Source organism: Taurulus bubalis (genome assembly GCF_910589615.1).
Source record: "Taurulus bubalis genome assembly, chromosome: 9".
NCBI lineage: Eukaryota > Metazoa > Chordata > Actinopteri > Perciformes > Cottidae > Taurulus > Taurulus bubalis.
In genome coordinates this window covers 12,891,631-12,911,294 of record NC_136597.1, presented here as the reverse complement: position 1 = coordinate 12,911,294, position 19,664 = coordinate 12,891,631, and the positions used below count along the sequence as shown (strand labels likewise).

The 19,664-nt window shown below is 42.2% G+C and overlaps 1 protein-coding gene across 1 annotated transcript; it reads left to right on the top strand.

Annotated features, from left to right (window-relative positions):
• Positions 1-2,162: 2,162 nt before the first annotated feature.
• On the top strand, positions 2,163-17,644 carry LOC306741616 (DENN domain-containing protein 5B-like; the record flags this gene model as incomplete). The annotated part of the gene is made up of 21 exons (XM_079223927.1): positions 2,163-2,271; positions 5,981-6,090; positions 7,383-8,091; positions 8,668-8,855; positions 9,969-10,466; positions 10,626-10,857; positions 11,949-12,099; positions 12,660-12,750; positions 12,830-12,949; positions 13,049-13,201; positions 13,340-13,418; positions 13,504-13,579; positions 13,666-13,794; positions 13,897-14,018; positions 14,289-14,434; positions 14,530-14,648; positions 15,015-15,199; positions 15,374-15,456; positions 15,966-16,092; positions 16,337-16,511; positions 17,228-17,644. 21 exons carry the CDS (start codon positions 2,163-2,165, stop codon positions 17,409-17,411), a joined length of 3,786 nt encoding a protein of 1,261 aa, XP_079080053.1. The 3' UTR covers positions 17,412-17,644.
• Positions 17,645-19,664: the final 2,020 nt, after the last annotated feature.

Here is a 19,664-nt window from a genome sequence, read left to right as displayed (position 1 = left end):
GTCAAGTCTGATGTTCCTTTCCCATAAAATAATGATCTCAGTCTCTTCCACACAGTGAAGCATACAGCTTATTAATTAAACACAAGTATTGGATTGGAACTCTATCAGCCGATGCCCAGGTATCAGCATTGGGACTGAACAGGTCAGATCGGTGCATCCCTAGATCAGTGTATCTAGGAAGAACACTGGCTCCCCTGCGTTAAGAAGAGCTTGTCAATTGGTTGGGACAACTGCTACAAATTAATAAAACTTTGACTTCAAAGCTGTACCAAGCACAGGTGCCTGGGATCAACCCCCTAGTTTGATCCAGGATGTTGGGTTGCATCTCTCAGAAACACCAGTGAATCCCTCTGGGAGGAGCTGGAGGACGTTGCAAGGGAAATTCATGTCTGGACTGCTATGGTTGTTTCAGCCAGCACAAATGTCATACAGATATGCAGCTTCAAAATGAATGGAGGAGAGATTGACCTTGACAAAGCAGTATCTAATAATAATTACTGTATACAAAAATGTTTATGCACACAGTGATTATTGAATCACAACAGAGATTGAATGTTAAATACATGCCTTGTTATGTTAAATTATGCATTTTTCTATAATGAGACTGTAAGTGACGGATCCACATGTTGTCTAACTGGAGGACAGGAGTTGTGGACCGATCTGCCAAATTGTTAACCTCGAAATTGCATGAAAAACGATTTTCAATGCAATAATGTTATGACATGAGCCAGAACAGGTGTAAAGAAATGCTGCACATTTTTAAGTCTGGACACTGACTTTATTAAACCGAAATACTAAATCTCTCTCAGGCAATATGGTTTACCAGAGCAGATACAGCAGGAGGCTGATTTACTTGTGACCTTGATTATCATATTTATTTAATGAAGCTAGTCAGTATTTTGCCTATGAAATATGTTTGTTATGTCTGTTTTGAATGTTTCAATAAATGTCCGATATGACAAATTATGGATTTCCACATCCTTATTCCTGCTCAAATATATATGACACTAAAAGCATTCACTGAATTTGTGACAAACTCTGCTGTTAGCTGTGAAACTTGAGCTGCCTCTTGTCCAAACAAATTTGCTGAACACATTTAATTTATTCTCAGGTTGCCACTTAAGCTTCCATTGTGTCATATAGTCAAGTTTACATTACGGCTGCATGTGTGATGGTCTATTATCATATATAAACGTTCTTGAACTCTCATCTAACTGATTCCAAACTAAACATAGAGATGCTACATTTAGTTCATAGAGGTTACTGCACCACACGGTTGGAATGCATATGACTGATCCTTAAAGGGGCACTGAGTTATTATTGCTCTTCCATGAAGTTGGAGGACTAAAAAAAGACAGATTTTAAAAGCATAGAAATCTGAGATCAGAGCATAGCACCTTAAGGTCTGAGCGTAGAACCCTGAGATCAGAGAATATAACCTTGATGTCAGGGCATAGAACCCTGAGATCAGAAAAAAAAATGTTTAATGATTCTCTTAAACTTTAGAAAGCTCCCTCTATAGCCACAAAGACATTATACAACCGTTTGCACATGCGGTAAACTGACCTTCATATAAAACCTTGTCGGCCTACTTACATATATATCAAGAATACATCTAAAAATGTGCTATTTACCGTTTTAATTATCTTTCCTTTAATGCCTTAATAGCGTGAAGTAGTTTTAATAAAAGTAAAGATTTTAATAAAATATGCATCGCTGGTTATACTGTGATATCAAAGAAAATAAAAGAATCCCTTCGACAAATCGTGATTATTGTGATGTGGGCGTGGATGATGCATTTGGTCAACACCCTTTAAAATTAGGCTGATTTAACACTGCCAGTGATGCGTTCTGGTCTTTGTCTCTCTCTCTCTCTCTCTCTCTCTCTCTCTCTCTCTCTCTCTCTCTCTCTCTCTCTCTCTCTCTCTCTCTCTCTCTCTCTCTCCCTCCCCCCCACAGGCCCACGCACATCCCCCTCCCCTTCTGAAGCAGCGAGATGACCATCGCTGGATCCCACTGAGCTCCATCAGCCTCTCAGGGTGCATCGCAGCGCACGGATCAGCACAGGAAGGAAGGACGAGTCGGATCGGCTGCATCAGCTATGAACACCCGCACCGCTGAGTAGAAGCACACGGAGCTCTCACACCATAAACGCGTCGAGGATGAACGGCACCGCAGCGGCCACGGGATCGGCTTCTTGCCGTTTCGCCCACTATTTTGTTGTGTGTGGAGTGGACACGGAGACGGGCCTGGAGCCGGACGATGGAGCAGGTAGACGGTCGAGAAACACGAACCAAACGGATCCACACTGCACAAAAACACACACCCGAGGACCTGTCTTGCTTTATGTAACATTTCATGTGGGCCTATTCGAGTGTGTAGTGGTGACATCCATTGAAATATGTTTTGATTGGACGCCACATTGCTCTTCCTCACAAAGCGTTGTTGACAACATAAAACCAATAGCCTATATTTAGGCCAAAAACATATTTATTTCTAATATATTCTAATCGATTTTTTTGGGGAGGATTTGTGCATTTGTTTAAACACATGGTCTAGAAAGGTATATTTTTGTAAGTAGCCCTTTATTGTAGATAAACAAAAACACAAAATTCAAGATAATTGTCATTTTACCACGAATATGAATAAGGACAATTGTACTGTATCCCCCTAGTATCACCCTTTGGTATTGTCTGTGCTTGGGGAAACGTATTACAGGCCTGTTTATTGTGTTTTGTTCATATTTTAAAGACAACACTGTAGGTCAGATTAGATTATAGCGTTGCTGGTTTCTGCAAGTCATCCACTGCTACGCCTGGATGAGGAATATAGTGGAGAAATGGTTGAAAAGAGGGAGGACAACAGCACCCTATTTAATGCTGGAGCACCCAGGCAGTGGTTCATGGTGAACACAGGAGGACTGTGTGTGGGATATATAGAATGAGATATAAAAGCAGTGGTAATCTTTGTGATGGCTGGTCCGTCTGTTCAGTTCTTCATGCTCTCAAACAGAGATGGACTTTTTAGTTTTCAGCAAAATACGTCCTTTTTCTCACCAAAAGCCAAAAGTGGAATGAAATGGATGCTGGCTCGTAGATGGATGTGGGGGTTGCCACGACAATGACGGCTGCAGTGATGCTTGTGACGGAAAGCTTCTCAGCTTCTGGTTGTTAGAAATAGAGACATCAAGTGGCGTTGCTTTCTCACACACCGAGCTGTTGACACTGAGGCCAGATTTGCCCAGGAGCCCTCTGTGACGTCTGCACGTGTTCCTGGTCTTTGTGAGGAAAAAGAGCCAAGCAGGTGTACCAACACATTGAACGTCCCTCCCAGGATTGCAGACAATAGTCCCACCCTGTATCTCACTGAGTTTTGCATAGGAGAAATATAGCTCAGATAGAGCAGCTCTTCAGCTGTCAGCAGACATTCCTTTCTCCTTCAGCCATATGTCTTTTTGAAAAGGAAAACTGTATGTTTAGGAAGAGCTGTGCTCCCGTTGGAACACATGCTCTGCTGCAGACTAATTACTGCTCTAACTAACCATCGGGCACTTTGATCTGTGGCTCCCTGCGGCGAGTGACAGCGCTGCTGGTGAGTTTATCTGAGCTCCACCAATCTGCTTATGTAACAGCGGGTCATCTCAGACCCACTGCAGCAGGGGGTTCTGCTTGCCTTTCAAGGGATTTATTTCTCTCGGTGTGTGTGACTCTACATCCATATTCTATCAGCTGTAGTCAAAAGCAGGAGATGTTTATTCTGTCGTGTGCACAAGTGTTTGGATGTATGAGGTGGTACAGTCCGTGTCTCTTTTTGTGCATGTGTCATTAGAGAATGCCTACCGAGAAACAATCTGCCCTTGTTGGCTTCTCAATGGATGCCACTGTATTTCTGCAGCCTAATCAAATTTCACATGGCGTTGCCCGTTGCTGGATGGCCGAGGCTTACACCCGACTGTCACAGGGGTATGACATCACTGGAGAGCGAGAACTCCCTGACCCAACATTTGAAAGCTGCATCATCATGTTGGACTGATGATAAAGAGATCCAGGCACTTGTCCTATTGTAGGCAAAAAGTCCAGTCTGAGTTATTTTATTTTTAGCACCACCACGTCTGTGTCTCAGGCTGAGATGAAGAGAGAAACAAGTCTTTCTTGTTTTGTCACAGGATTCAACCTTCAGTGGACGGACAAATCTGTAATGCAAAGACAAAGTGATTTAATCAGTTTTAGTCCAAAATGAATACCTCCTCATCCTCAATGGCATTCTGCTTTTTATTATAATCTCATCTACTCATGTGATGAATGGGACATTGGGGGTGACTCAGCTGGTGAATATGACAGATGTCTTCAACCATCCCTAATGAAGTGTGTCTGTTTTAGGGAAGGGGCACCAGTGAGAATATTGCTGTTCTAGTGGTAGTGAAGCTGATACAAGCTGTTGAATAGTCCATTAGTTGACAGAAAGTGAATCAATTTTAAACCAGACATGTTCAACATCTTAATTGTGAGGATCTGCTCATTTTCTTTGAATTACTGTATGTGACTGAAAATTCAATATATTTGGGCTTTTGGACCGTTGGTCAGACAAAGCAAGCAATGTTATGTAAATTTGGGTTTTAGTCAATTGTTAGAGACATTTGTTACTATTTTCTGACATTTTATGGACTGTGTGTGTGTGTGTGAGAGAGACATTTAAGCTTTCATTCATTCACTAAAACAACCTCTGCCCTCATGAATGTGGTCTGTACCTCTTTCGTGGGAGCCTGTGTCAGGAGGAGTGTGGCCCTTACTTAATTGGGTCAGCTGATGAAACTCGGGGTGACGTAAATCACCGACGGGCTTTGTCTTGATGGCTATCTTCGAGGCCACAGCAGAAAGTGCTGCCATGGCAACTAGGCGCTCGATTCTCCCTCTCGGCGCCAGCACCAATTTGTATCTTTAGCAAAAGAACATTGACTCCCCCTCTCGTCACTGTGATCCATTAGCTTCTGTCTCCCACCTACCAGTCTGACTCAGTTTAACTTGAAGTGGTGCTCTTTCCTCACTCTGCCTGTGGCGCCGATTCCTCTCTCGGGTGCTGTGCGTCACCTCGTAGGCAGGTGAGCTTCAGGATGTTCCTGAATGCTGAATCAGTGTGTCAAAGCAGCAAGAGAAAACTATGGTAGTTTGTTTGCTAATTGCGTTTGTTTTTGTTCTTGTAATGCAGTGATGTCGGTTGAAGCTGAACATGAACTCTGAGAATTCAGGGAGTATAGTGTATAGAGTACCCCAATTGTATGAATAATGGAAGTACCTCATTCACTACTGTCAGTCCATTACTTACACACACACACACACACACACACACACACACACACACACACACACACACACACACACACACACACACTTTATTTCTATCTTCAGCAGCTCATCTTCCTCTTTTAGTTAGAAGCTTAAAGAGGGGAGGAACTTGATCCAGCGGGGCAATGCATCAAATCTGTGCATTGTGCGTTTTCTTGCATGCACCGCAAATTCAATCCTTTCATGCACATGTAGCTGTTATATAAATATCTCTCCTCTTTAATCCTGAGCCTGAGCGCTTTTGTTATATGAAAAAGCAGCATATTTTCATCCAGTGCACTCTCTACAGGCGTAAAGAGTTTCCTTCTGCAGAGTGTCATGAGGGGTGTTGTACAGCTTTACCAGTCTATCTCTATGGTAATGAGATGAGTTGCATAACTTTGGAAAGGGCTTCCCCTCTTTGCTGCAGAATGGACCTTGCTGTCAACAACAGATGAACTATTATTTTAATTTTTTTCAGACAAGGTCGTCCTGTCCGAGTGTTACCATAAATCATAGCAGCTGTCATGTTGTGACGTCCTCTGTCCTGTACATCGTGTCATGAGGTCTGTCTCAGCAGAGACAAAGGGCAAAGACCAATCTGTACTAGGATGATATCGTTGTAACTCTCTTCTTCTCTGCGTCTGTTTGTCATTCAGGTGAAGGCTTTGAGCAGAGCCCCATTCGACGTTCGTTCAAGTCCAAGGTTCAGGTTCACTACCCTGAAAGCACAGACAGAAACCCCTTCAATAAAGATGCTGTAAACATGGTGAGATCTTTGACATAATCGTTCTTCTTCGTCATCTTCTTCTTCTTCTTCTTCTTCTTCTTCTTCTTCTTCTTCTTCTTCTTCTTCTCACAACAGTGGAAATGGAAGGACAAGATGTGCTCGTTTGTAGTGCAAATCTTTGCTTGTTTGCTGCCAATATATTCTATATTCTCTCTTCTTTTATTGTTCTCTGTTGATAAAGTCAGGTTGATGAAAGCATAATCCCCAAAAGTAGTCTGCCAGTAGTCATCACAGTATTTTCGGTTATCTTTTTATGTTATCAGTAAATTGTGTGATCTTATTGACATTTTTTTTATGTAATCTTATTGAGATTTCAGACCTGAAAACAACTGTATGCACCAGTAGCACAAATACAACAGATCATACAACAAATACTTGTCATGTGGTACTCAGACATACTTAACAATAAGTTACTTATTCAGCATCTTGTTTCAATGAAATGTATACGTTTGTGTTCAATTTCAGAATTCCTAGAGCCAACCTATTTTTAGGCCTCTGTTCGAAAATTGCATACACAAAATTAAAGAGGGTGTATCTTTGCAACCACTAAACCTATTTGAATAATTTTGGTGTTATAATAAAAGGCTACACGTGTGAGATTTTGTTCAGATGTGTAAATATCAGTCTATATGTTACTGTTTAAGAGTAAATGAAGATGACACAGCAAAAATGAAAAGGTTTCAGGTCCGCCTAGAAAAAAAGCACCATTTCTTTGAAATGATGCAGCTGTAAGGTCTAAAGCTCTCCCAAATCATAGCACAATATGTGCACATTCTCTCTGCAAAGGTTGACTTTGATAAAGTGAAGCAGAACAGAGTTAGAGAGGGTTTAGTACAGAGAAAATTCAGATGAGGTCTCCAAAATTTGCATTGGGGCACATTTGCGCAAAATCTGTGACATTTTAATTTTTGTACCAAATCATATATTTCACTTGTATATTACTTATGGTGTTCAATACATCCAAATACAGCATTTTTTTCATAAAACAAGCTATGATTTACAGTTTTATATAACAATCGCTCAGTGTTGGTTTTTAAAAGGTTAATTCTTAGACGATGGAAGAGTTTATTTTTCTTCAGATATCCGTCTCTTCTTGTACAGCCTTCTCAATGTTTACTAGTTAAATCACATCACAGATGACCTTTAGTTATGAATTAAATAAAAAGTGGATAGCTTAGAAAATTCCTCACTCCTCTCAGTTATTACGGGGCTACATTTGCCACTTTGATCTGAACCCCTCTTTTATGTTTCCTTCTCCATTTTCTCCTCAGCTCTGTATGCCGAGGGGTCTCTCCTTCTGTACGCGGGCCGACAGGCTTGATCCTCAGTTTCACTCTTTCACAATGTCTTTTGACGACGGCACCCGCTCCTACGGCTTTGTCCACACCTTCTATGAGGAGGTGACCAGTGCTCAGATCATCACTGCTATGCAGACTCTCTGCCAGATGCACCATGTGGAGCACCATTCAGCTTCATCTGCCTCCTCTCCCTCCTCCTCATCTTCCTCTGCCTCCTCCCCATCCACCTCCAGCATGGACTCGCTAGTGAGCAGCTTGGATGAGTCGGACACTGAGTCTGTGGTTTCTGCTTGCCTCGGCTGCGCGAGCTCCTTTGATCCAGCTCGTGACACCCTGTACGTGTCCAAAGCCCTCTGCCTCCTCACACCGCTCCCCTTCCTTCAAGCTGCTCGAGAGTTCCTGTCTCAGCTGCACCAGGCTGTGACGTCTCACACAGCCCCGCCCCTCCCTATAGAGAGCTACATCCATAACATCCTGTACGAGGTGCCCCTGCCTCCTCCTGGCAGGTCCCTGAGGTTCCACGGGGTGCAGGGACCCATCGTGTGCCAGCGGCCTGGCCCGGGTGAGCTTCCGCTCGGGGAGTATCCTCTTGGAGAGGCGTTCTCGCTGCTGGGTGTGGACAATATGGTTCAACTACTTACCTGTGCCCTTCTGGAGACACAAGTCCTGCTTTGCTCTCACGGTAAGCTCTCTATTCAGTTATTAGCTCAGTTCAGATAAGTTCAAATAAGGTCATAGTAAAGTCAAAGGTAGACATTATTAATGTCATTAAGATCTGTTTTTAAACATTGTACCTTAATCAATATTTCTGTAGTATTTAGCAATAGCAAAGCAGCTGTTACTCATAACAAGCATTAATAGCATCACATAAATATAGCATACAAATATAAAACTAGTACAGTACATGGCACAAAATTAATTTTTCAGAATTTACACTACAACCACGCCACATGTAACCTACATTCCCAGCCACATAACAACAAGGCAGATGGCTTTGAGGTTAAATACTGTAGAGAAATTGACATTGTAACTTAATGCATGTGGAACATCCCCAGTCATTAATTGGGCTGTGCTCTGTGGCATGTAAACAGGAATATTAATTACATGGTTTTCTAAGCAACTCATGTAAACGGCTTAATTACAAGATGGGGATGTACTTTAAAATCAGTCCTTCCCTTTGGATTTATACTGTAGGTGATTACTTCATGCTAATTCTCTCTGTCTGTCTGTCTCTCTCTCGTCTTTCTCATCTCCTCAGACTACCAACGTTTGATGACAGTGGCAGAGGGTGTCACCACCTTGCTTTTCCCATTCCAGTGGCAACACATCTACCTGCCCATAGTTTCAGCACCGCTACAGCACCTCCTGGATGCTCCTGTGCCGTTCCTGTTGGGCATCCAACGCAGAGATGGATCTCAGCGATCCTCCCTCCACCTGCCACACGAGGTACACACCTGAACGTGGAGCTTCATCTGTAGTTCCCTGTGTGAACATGACAGGCAGGATTTCAGGAAGCAGACATTTCAGTAAAAGACAATGCTCTTCCTCAGTGCCCTCCCCCCCCCCCCCCCCCCCCCCTTTACAAATCATGCATCTGAGATTACTTTATGCTGCATGAATATCTCACTGAAGCCTCTTTGAAGTCGCTCTGGCCCAGAAAGGATGCTGTTGAAAGACAGCCCGAGGGGTTGATGAAGGCAAAAACGTAGAGCATGAGAGATCCAGAATAATAGGACTCTCTGAATAATTAATGAGAATTAAGGATCTTCCCTTATTTCTTGAGTTGTGCAGTTTGATGTATGGGGGGTAATTTGCAAGGAAGTGTGAAATACTTTAATCACACATGTTTAGATTTTTTTCTTCTTTTCTCAATTTAACAAGGGCACAGTTTGACTCGTTTGATCCAACAAAAGACCTACACTAATATTGTTATCTTTATTATTGATACGCAGGAAAAATCTGAATGCAACCGAATGAAACCAATGATGACAAAACATAAGTAAAAAGTGAAGACATTAACTAGAGGAATGAAGTCGCAGAGTAAGAGGATGTCTGTATGTGCCCACTCTCCAGTACATCACCTTCCCCTGAGGTTGTAAACTGACGGCCTGAGGTCACTGTTGAAGGTTGCGTTGCTGCTGACTGCGCAGTGCTACACTGCTGCTTACAGGAGCAGTATTTTTAAATCAGTGCCTATCTTTCTCACAAAGTTCTGGACTTCATTGCTCAGCAGCTCCATGGGCACAGTTTGGCACGTGTTTCTGATTTGTTTGCCACTGTGAAAGCCTGATATTTAAGGTTTCCACAATTCCCTCTGTTGCAGTGATAACAGTAATCATTAGATAATCCTTCACATGCTAATATCCTCTGAGGGCTTATGCCAAATGCCAAGATTCTATTAATGGAAAGAAAATCTTCATTTCTGATCTTAATTGGATGTTAAAGCTCAGCCACTGCATTGTAATTGGTTAAACCAGTTATGATTATCTGATGCAGGTGCCAGTTGAAAGGTGTTTTTCATAATATACATTTTCTTTGTTGTCTCTTTCTGCTTCAAAGGCAAACCTCTGCTTTGTGGACATTGACAACCGCTGTGTCGAGGCCCCCGAGGACCTCCCTGTTTTTCCAGACCAGACCGAGTTAATCCATGAGCTGAGTGAAGTACTGCTGCGTTTCGGGCTTCCTCCTCAAGGCGGTGTGGTCACCACGCCTGCCACCGCCTCCCCTCGCCTGAGCAGCCTGGTGCTGGAGGATCTGATGGAGGACAGAAGGAACGGGAACCTTGGAGGCGAGGAGCTGGAGGTGCTGGAGAGGCTGCAAGCTCTGGCGCGGAGGTGTGGAGGAGAAAAGATGTCCGATGGAGGGAAGACGCTGGGACACGTGTTTGAGGAGGAGGAGGAAGAGCTAAAGATTGCAAAGCTGAACATTCAGCTGAGGGAGGTGTTTGCTGGTCGTTTTTCTGCAATGTTTGGCCGGTATGAGGAGTTTGTCATCCACAGCGCTCTTGATTTGGACTCCTGGTTGAGCAACCGAGAGGGAACGTTCAGCTTTGACAAGGTACTTCAGTAGATTATAATGCACAAAGATCGATTGATAGATCAGATACAACTACTGTGTTGATGCCAATTATTTCCATATGTATTAAGATACATTAGTGTGTTTTTTAACTACTTTATATACCTGTCCATGTTGTGTTTGTGCTTGTCAACGTTCCAGGGCTCCTTCCTCTCAGGTCAGCCTGCAACCCACTTGCACTTCTTGTCCCGGTTCCTGGAGACATCCATGTTTTCCTCCTTCGTGGACGGGAAGGTGATATCTCGCTGGGCGGATAGAGAACCACTGCAGCAGTTGTTTGACAACCGCCTGGAGAGAGAACGACTGTATGACACAGACGAAGAGGACTCCCGTAACTGTCGCTACAGGAAATGCACCACAGTCTTCGAATCAGGTACTGTGACGGTGTTCATGAACAAAAGAAGATGAATTAAACTACTACGACATGCATGTTGTTGCAAGAAGAGTAACATACTTATTGTATTCCTACAACATGGACCACAAGGGAAAATATGCAACAAAAACAAAAATCTGGCTCAAATGTTACGTTTAGTATCATAGATCAATGTTGATATGCGTTGTCTTTGTCACCAGGGAAGCCTTTATATTTCTCGGCTTCATTTCCATAGATTTGGCACTTAATAGCAATTTAAATTATTACATGCAGTCATTTGAAGAAGCTGTACATTTTATTAACAACCTATGACAAACTAAGAATAACATTGGGATGCAGTCTTTTTTTTAGCATTTAGATATTATATGGCAAAAAAAACGAGTTTGAAACCCCCATTGGTAGCAGAATGATGATTGAAGTGGATGCCAGAGGGAATGTGCAAATCTGTCACCATCTGTCCTTCTGTTTGGATTTATACTGTATCTCGATTATGTTGCTATCCTTTCTGCAACCACCATTTCCTCTCTCAAATTGCAATAAGCACTCTGCTTGAGATGCCTTGTGTGCCAGAACATTTAACTATTCAAATAGTAACTGATGGAGAGATTTCTTAAAAGAAAATGAAATTTAATTATCTGATGAATAATTGAAACACAAAAGGGATGGGATATTATCTGAGTGGGAAAAGATGGGTAGAGTTGGGGACTTAGAGAGGGGTGAACTAAAAGATATGCTACGGGGATGAGCATTGTAAAGTATAAGCAGAGGACCGGGCTTTATGTCATATGAAAACTGTTTAAAATCTTCTGCTTTGAAGTCCTGCCAACCTCTGCACAAAATACACTGCTTGCATCTCAATCTGGCTGTATGACTGTTCACATTTAGATTGCTTCGGAGAAGTTGTTACGTTACACTACTCCATGCTGTTGTACACGGTTCCAGTCTTCCTTGGAACTAAATAAACTTCATAACACTTGACCAACTTGAAAACAAGATGTTCCCACTTATTGTCACTTCCATGACTCGTCATGAATTATCTACAGTAGATATCCCTGTTGGATCCTAACTGTTGATGGGTTTGTAACTTGCAGCTCAGGTCATCGAGCGCAGACTGCTGAAGGCTGACCACACAGCCATACACCCCCACCTTCTGGACATGAGGATCGGCCAGGGTCGTCACCATCCGGGCTACTTCCCTAAGCTGCAGGCTGATGTGCTTGCAACAGGACAAAACACCAACAAGTGAGCCTTCATTTTATGTTATTCACTGAGAATGCATTAGAATAGTGATCCCCAACCATGGACACGTGTAACCTAACCCAGGGGCTACGAAGAGTAGCTCAACTGATTTGAAAATATTTGTGATTAAGCTAATACGTCTACATATTTTAGGTGGAAAATAAACATCCAAATATGATTTAGAAATAGCTGCTGTTTTTTTTTGATAAATGTATCATCACAATAATGAACCTAACTAAAATGAATTAACAAACAGTTAATGTAGTTAGACTAAAGTAATTTACAAACGGTATAAATAAATTAGCCAAAACAAATGGATAAAACATAGTTAGCTAACTAATGGATAAATAGTTTAATAGCTGTCATGCTCTTGTCACACCAAGGAAAGGATACTTAAAGTCATCTTTTGGAGGCTGTGTGGGTACGTCAGACAAAAGGGAACCACAGCATTAGGATATCACTAGTTGTCCTGGTCTACTTTATTTCCTACCAAAATACACACATGTATTATAAATAGACACGTGGAACTGTCAATTAATTCTTGCTGTTATCTGGGTGAACAGGTGGTCTGGTCGTGTCACAGCATCTCGCAGGACTGACCTCAAGAGATCAACTGTGGCTGAACACTTGGGAGTGGACAATGAACAGAGACCGGTACTCAATCACTCACTCACTCACTCACTCACTCACTCACTGCTTGTGTCTGATACATTACCCTTTGTTTGGTAAACAGAAGCACGCATTTGCGAGGAAGAACCTTCGCCAGTCTAAGCTTCTTGATTCGTCGCCTCAAGCTGTCACTCAGACTCACCGCGAGTTTGTCAACGGGCTGCTGAGCGAGTGTCGTCTGAAGGTTAGAGTGCTATCTGCGTGGTGATGGAGGCACTGCTGTCACTAATTTCTTAAATCATTGTACAAGGTCAATGCCACAAAATGATCTCTGGCTTTTTAGACCAAACGGATGCTGATGGAGAGGATGGGGAAGGAGTGCGTGGAACTGGGTCAGGGAGAAGCCAACCTCACAGGCCTGCAGGAAAACACACTCATCCACGGTCTGTGTGACCTACTGGAGAGAACCTGGGGCCACGGCCTGCAGCTGAAACAGGTCAGACACATCATTTAACATGCCTTATCAGCTCAGATGACCTTAAAAAAACATATGCGTGTCCCCACGTAAATAAATTCACATCATCAGCGACTTTATGAACGGGCTGAATATTGATAGTGCGTTTTCTCTGAACAGGGGAAGTCCGCTCTTTGGTCCCATCTGCTTCACTACCAGGCGGCCCGGGTGAAGACGGAGACACCAGCTGAGTCTCCAGGTCAGAGCACAACTTTACTGCTTTGTTTTACTTGTGTAAATCAGTGAGCCTACGGGATGGAGTATTTAAGGTGCTGTCCATTTAGGGTTGAACGATTCGGAACACAGAACGTTTGATGTTGGCACTCTGCCCCTGAGAGGATCGTTAATACGGGATATGAGGTAACCAGAGCAAACATATAGTGTTGGAAAGGATGGTGCATCTCTCGGCATTAGAGCTTGTTTTTACTTATCTGTTGTTCTTCCAGGTTTATCCAGACTATGAGTGAGGGTCTGTCAGAGGTGGGTCAAGCTCGGGCCTGGATCCACCTGGCTCTGGAGAAGAAAATGCTGTCCCAGCACCTTAAAGAGCTGCTTACAAACCAGGAGCTGCTCAGGTCCAAATTCATTCATAATTGACTTTTAATGACAAGTAGACACAAAGCTAGTGTTTCTGGATGTCATTTATCGTAAGTTTTGTTCTCCTTGTCCCCTGACAGGCAGCTGTATAAACCGCATGCATTCCTGCTCTGTGAGGAAGAAAGGGAGCAGTTTCTGTTCCACCTGCTCTCTCTCAACACCGTGGACTACCTCTGTTTCACACGTGTCTTCACCTCCATCAGTAAGTCCTGTAAACTCATACAACACAATGTTAGAATTTACTGACAGCTTTTTAGCTTCTAAAGACACTGAACGTTACCTTTGGGCTGTGTCTCCACCTATTGACCTTATATACTTGAATTACAACCTGTATCCCATGGATTCACAGACCCTTTAGACCTCAAACAAAAGACATTAAAACTGCCCCGAGGCTGTGAAAATCCCTTTTACTCTGAGTATTGTGAGACATAAATGATTGAAACGTTGCTTTTGGTCTCTTTTGTCTCTTCAGGTATTCCATACCGTGTTGTTATAATACCCATGAAGAAGCTGAGCATTGCAATGGCAACAGTTGACCCTTGGGTGTGTGTTTCGGGAGAACTGGGGGATTCAAGCGTTAGACAGATCCCGAAGAATACACAAGAGATTTATTTCAAGGTTTGCGTACATTCCGCAGCAGTAAGGTCAACATTATGTCATAGAGAGACACGTGCCCAGATACACTTACTGTTGTTTGTGCTTTTTCTTTTCAGTGCAAGAACCTGGGCAGGCTGAGCACGCTGCAGCTGGGACAGGAGAACTCTGGCTTGCTGGCCAAGTGTCTGATTGACTGTGTGATGGTGTATAATGAGATCACTGGACACACTTACAAGTACGCTGCTTACTTTGACCTTGGTCTCATTAATTAACACTGACGGTGACCTCAAAGCACCGTGGCTAATTATACAAGAGTGTGTTTGTGGACAACAGCTCCCCGTTTGATAAAGACACAATGACATCTGAATCCTCATGACTGTCAAATATTGGATGTCTGAGCTACTTTAAATACTCCCATGAGAATCTTTGCAAGTTCAGGTGCCTAGTATAGAGCCAATCTGTCTAAAATCTTTGAAAATTGTTGTCAGTTATTTAGAAAAATGAACTCACAAGCGGATTCGAACAGATGGTTCTTACTTAATAATTGTATAATATGTTATGAAGTTGGATGATGATGGAACACTGTCTTCTTTTCTTTCAGGTTCCCATGTGGCCGATGGCTGGGGAAAGGCGTGGGTGATGGCAGCTTGGAAAGAGTTCTCATCGGTCAGCTGGTGGCACCTGGAGGAGAGGAGGATGCTGGAAGATGGACAGGGACGCCTCCGGAGCTGGCCTCTCCTTCTCAGACTGTGCGGGCAGTGCTGGAATCGCTTGGCAGCCGAAGCAGTGCGTAGTAACAAAGAACACATTCTTTAGTACAATAGCTGACCTACTTGTTGGTACAATAACACATTCTGCCCTTGGATCATCTTTCTGTTACCTCCCGTCCACTTTCCCTCATGTCTGTCATCCTTCATCCTCGTGTTTCCATTTGTAACTTTTCTTGATTTATATTGTCAGGATTAATGTCTGTTGAAGTACAAGAGGACATGAGGGAGGCAGCAAATAACCTTGTTAAGCACTTCCACAAACCCGAACAAGAGGTATGTGACTAAAAATAGTGAATGTGCATACCACATTAAACTATATTAGTTTATCCTGTTGGCTCACTTAGCTAAAATGTTGTGAAAATGGTTAATAATAATAATACAGTGACGTGTTATACTGTCAACCTCCTGCTTGTGATTTGTTTATCTCCAACATGATTTGCTTCTCCAGCCCAGGCTTCATTTGTTTTGTTTGTGTATCAGAATAGCTTCTCTCGTCTCCACAGCAAGTTAAAAGAGACTTGATGGATCAGTTGTGTTTATCTCTAAGGGGGCCTCCTATTCCATGACATAACATCTTCAGACTTTAATGGACACGCATTTGCTCTGTTCTGTTTGCTTCCTCTTAGTTAATGACAGAAAAGCCTTTTGGATTAGAAAATAAACAAATTGTTCTCTGCTGTGGAGGATTTTGGAAAACATTGCATATGTGGGGATTTACTGAAGTTGAAAGATGAGCCTCTTGCTTGCAGTGCCTCTATTAACTCCCATTTCTCTCCTCCCAGAGGGGAAACCTGACAGTCCTGTTGTGTGGCGAAGGCGGTCTGGTGCTTTCCTTGGAGAAGTTCCTCCTGCACGGGCTCAAACCTAACCGTCTTTTCCAGATGAATGTGTTTGTTTGGGACTTTGTTGGTGAGTGCTGCAAGTGTGAGCCCATTAAGTGTGATGTTTTACTTCTTGCTGATGTCCCTCTAGTGGTGATGAATATACACTTAACATATCAAATTGCATGCAATAAAGCATGACTGATGTGTTTTGTTAACAACCAGTGTTGCATCCTCTATCTCCAGTGTTTGTCTTCTACAACCTAATTTTTCCTTAATGTCTGTATAGTAATAAGTTAGAAACTGACGTTTTGACCAACTATTTCCCATAGAAAAGGCAGTGGTTTCCATGGAGACAGCTGACCAGATGGGTGACCTGCATGGATCAACAAAGTCAAAAAGTCCCCCTTGTGATTTACTTTGTCACTACGTCAATGCCATCAATGCTTCGCCACGAAACATTGGAAAAGAGGGCAAATTTCAGCTGTTCGTCTGCTTTGGAATCAGGTGAGTGCTCATCATTTTGTTTGTATTCCAACAATAGCTTTATAATTGGACTGATATGTGATTAATCCAATTGAATAAGTCTAAAAACATTTACATAACATACCGCACAGATAGGGAACATGTCAGCCTTTGTCTTCTAATGGTTGGACATGAAAAGTAATTAATATCTCTGAATAAAAAAAAAAGGAACATTTTGTTTTTAATAGCTATACTAAATTAGCTTCTATTTATTTTTAGTTGAAAAAAGGTGAATATACATTAGATAACTGACCAACTAGATCAACTGACACCACATTTACAAAAATATTTGCTTTCTCATGTGTCTGCATCAACGGTCAGAATGGATATAGATTGGTTTCAATCAAATTTAAGTGGGTTTGGTTCTAGTCAACCAGTAAAGTCATATGTTTTTCTGTCCTTTTCTATTCATCTCCATATGTTCTGTCAATTAATGTAAACTGCTTTACAGTTTAGCAATATACGTGGAGGTGTATTGTGTCGATTGCTTTAGTGTTATGACGTCTTGTTGTGCTGTGGACTGAATTTGAATGAACACTGAAAGCATTGTTTCTTGTGGTTGAAAGCTGTTTCAAGAGAACAAAAGTACATGCACTAGTTCTGTTGTGTAGTCAGCTGACTCTCCTTTCAATTGAATCCTTAGCTTCATCAGGCATTTATGGGACCATAATTGACCACTTACCTGTTCCTCTTGGCAGGGACCGGCTTCTCTCTCAGTGGCTCCCCCTGCTGGCGGAGTGTCCCCTGACAGCGCGGACATATGAGGACGGGGCGCTGTTGCGGGACCGAGCTGCTGTCCACTCCCTCTCCCGCATCCTGCACACACTCAATGAGTTTATCATTACCCTGGAGACGGCACTGGTCAAAGGAGTTGACCTCTGACCCTAACAGATAAGCCCCTGCTCTGTGACCTACTGCATGAATGCAGATGGGTTAAAACATTCATCTTGCCATCATCAGTGGGGAAAGAAAGGACATTCAGACACTTGAGAAATGGGACTTTTTCATAAAAGAAGACAGTGGACCAGAACAAGTCACTGGCAGCTCAAGCTCCAAACATATTGCCTTGTTCACTGATGTAAATGTCTTATCTACTGTATTTGCTTCAGGAAATAGTCAGATTTCCCATGCTTGTTTACACTGTGAAATTCTGTTTCCTCAAGGAGAAATAGAAAGTATTCATTATCCCACATTTACAGTAGATATTTCCACAGCTCGCACCATTAAATGTACCTGACCTTAGGACAACTATAACTCTCCTTCAACTGCTGTATTGCTTGCACTTGAACTTTAAACTAAGCACATGCATGGCCAAAATCTGTTTGTTTGTTTTATGTCTTAGTGTGTTGTGATCTGAAATATCAGGACTCAGGCCTTATTGTATTAAAAAAAAAAAAAAAAAGACTTTATTCATTGGATATCTTAGTAAATATACTCTACAAAGATAATGTTTCCATTCACTAATATGTTATACAATGTTCTATTATTATGCTCTTGTTATGCTGTGTAACATCTTGCCTGTTTATCCTTGTTTACTTCAGTTTGGGGTCAAATACTGAAGCGTTGTACTCCTGAAATCCTCTGTTGGTGAAACACTGAAACCAAACTGCTGTCCTAATTGTGTCAGGCTTTGCCACTTTGTCAGAAAGTGTTTTCCCCCTCTCATTGTAAATATGTTGCTTCATTAGACCTTTGATATAATTGCTCCCATTTGTGTAATGAATTTGTGGCACATTTTTCTGTATATAGGCATCCTGTTTGTGTCAAACGGTAGATTTCACTATGGACACTCTTTACTAATTATGTGGATAATAGTCATCCTGTTTGTTTCTAAGGTGTTCAGTTGTCTACAGCCCATGAATAGAGTGCAGTTTCTTCAAAATTCTGTATTATGTTGTCACATTTACTTTAATAGTTAAAGAGTTATTAAATTCTGTCTCCTGCACTGTCCTGCGAGCACTATGTAACCACAATGACCAAGCCTCTATTATAATTTAATACAGATTAGATGAAGCAATAAGGAATTGTTATTTATGAAATGTGTTGTCAAAGATTAAAGTTAATATTGACATAACTGACTTGGTATTGTTTTTTAGCTATTTGCTCAAATCTATGATGTCTGAAATACGATTATTGTGCAGTAAAATGCACAATTCCATTCAATAGCCAAAAGGTTCACTGTACTTTAATGACATTGGATTAATTGCATCTAATATTTATAAAGAATTTTCCTTTTATAATGTGGAAAATAAAAACTTAGTCAACTACTACGGTATATAGACTACAGTGGGTTTGCCTGCACCCTCTGACAGAGACTCCTTTGATTAGTTTGAGGATAGTGTTGGCTATGTCATTACACTAAAACAGCCTTAAACAAGGGATGACTCAAACAGCACATGTAATGCAATGCAATAACCATGAGGTAATTAGAGTATTTATTGCAGAATTGAATTAATGTGCTACTATATGGAGTGATATAGAATATAGAAAATTCAGTTTATGAGCATACACTTATATATTTACTGAATATTTATTAAATAACTTTTTAAAGGATTTTTGAATGGATGCCGTTTTTAAATATATTTTTTTTAATCTCACGTACAACCTGGGTTGCCTTCACGTACCCCCACTGGTACTGGACAACCACTGGTGTAAATGTTGTAAAACCGATGCAGTCACAGCCGAATGACTGGTTTGCGACTGATACAAACGAATACCAGTGGTTGTTCGCCCTGAACTGATCTCTGGATGGAGTCCAAGTTTCACCCCCCTTTTTATTTACCACTAATCTGGTGGTCCGCTGTCACGCAATTCAAAACAACAAAGCGCACCTCCCCACTAGACGCCGAGCTCCCTTAAAAACCGACGGCCTCCAGACGGGCCATCTGCCGCTCCGTAGTAAAACGCCAGGCCCCGCCCCCTGTGCTGACGCGCTCCAATGTGCCATAGCAACCGGGGCCGAGCCCCCTGTTCCCGCGCAATGTTCCCATCCTTATAAGGCCCGTTGAGTGCAGACGCACGGCCACGTCACACGTCGTTTATGTAAATGCTTTGATTGAAGAAAAAGAAAAAAGCCTTCTGACCTACTCCGAAATGGAGGTGTGGATAGGGCGCATGCGCACTTTGTCCACAACT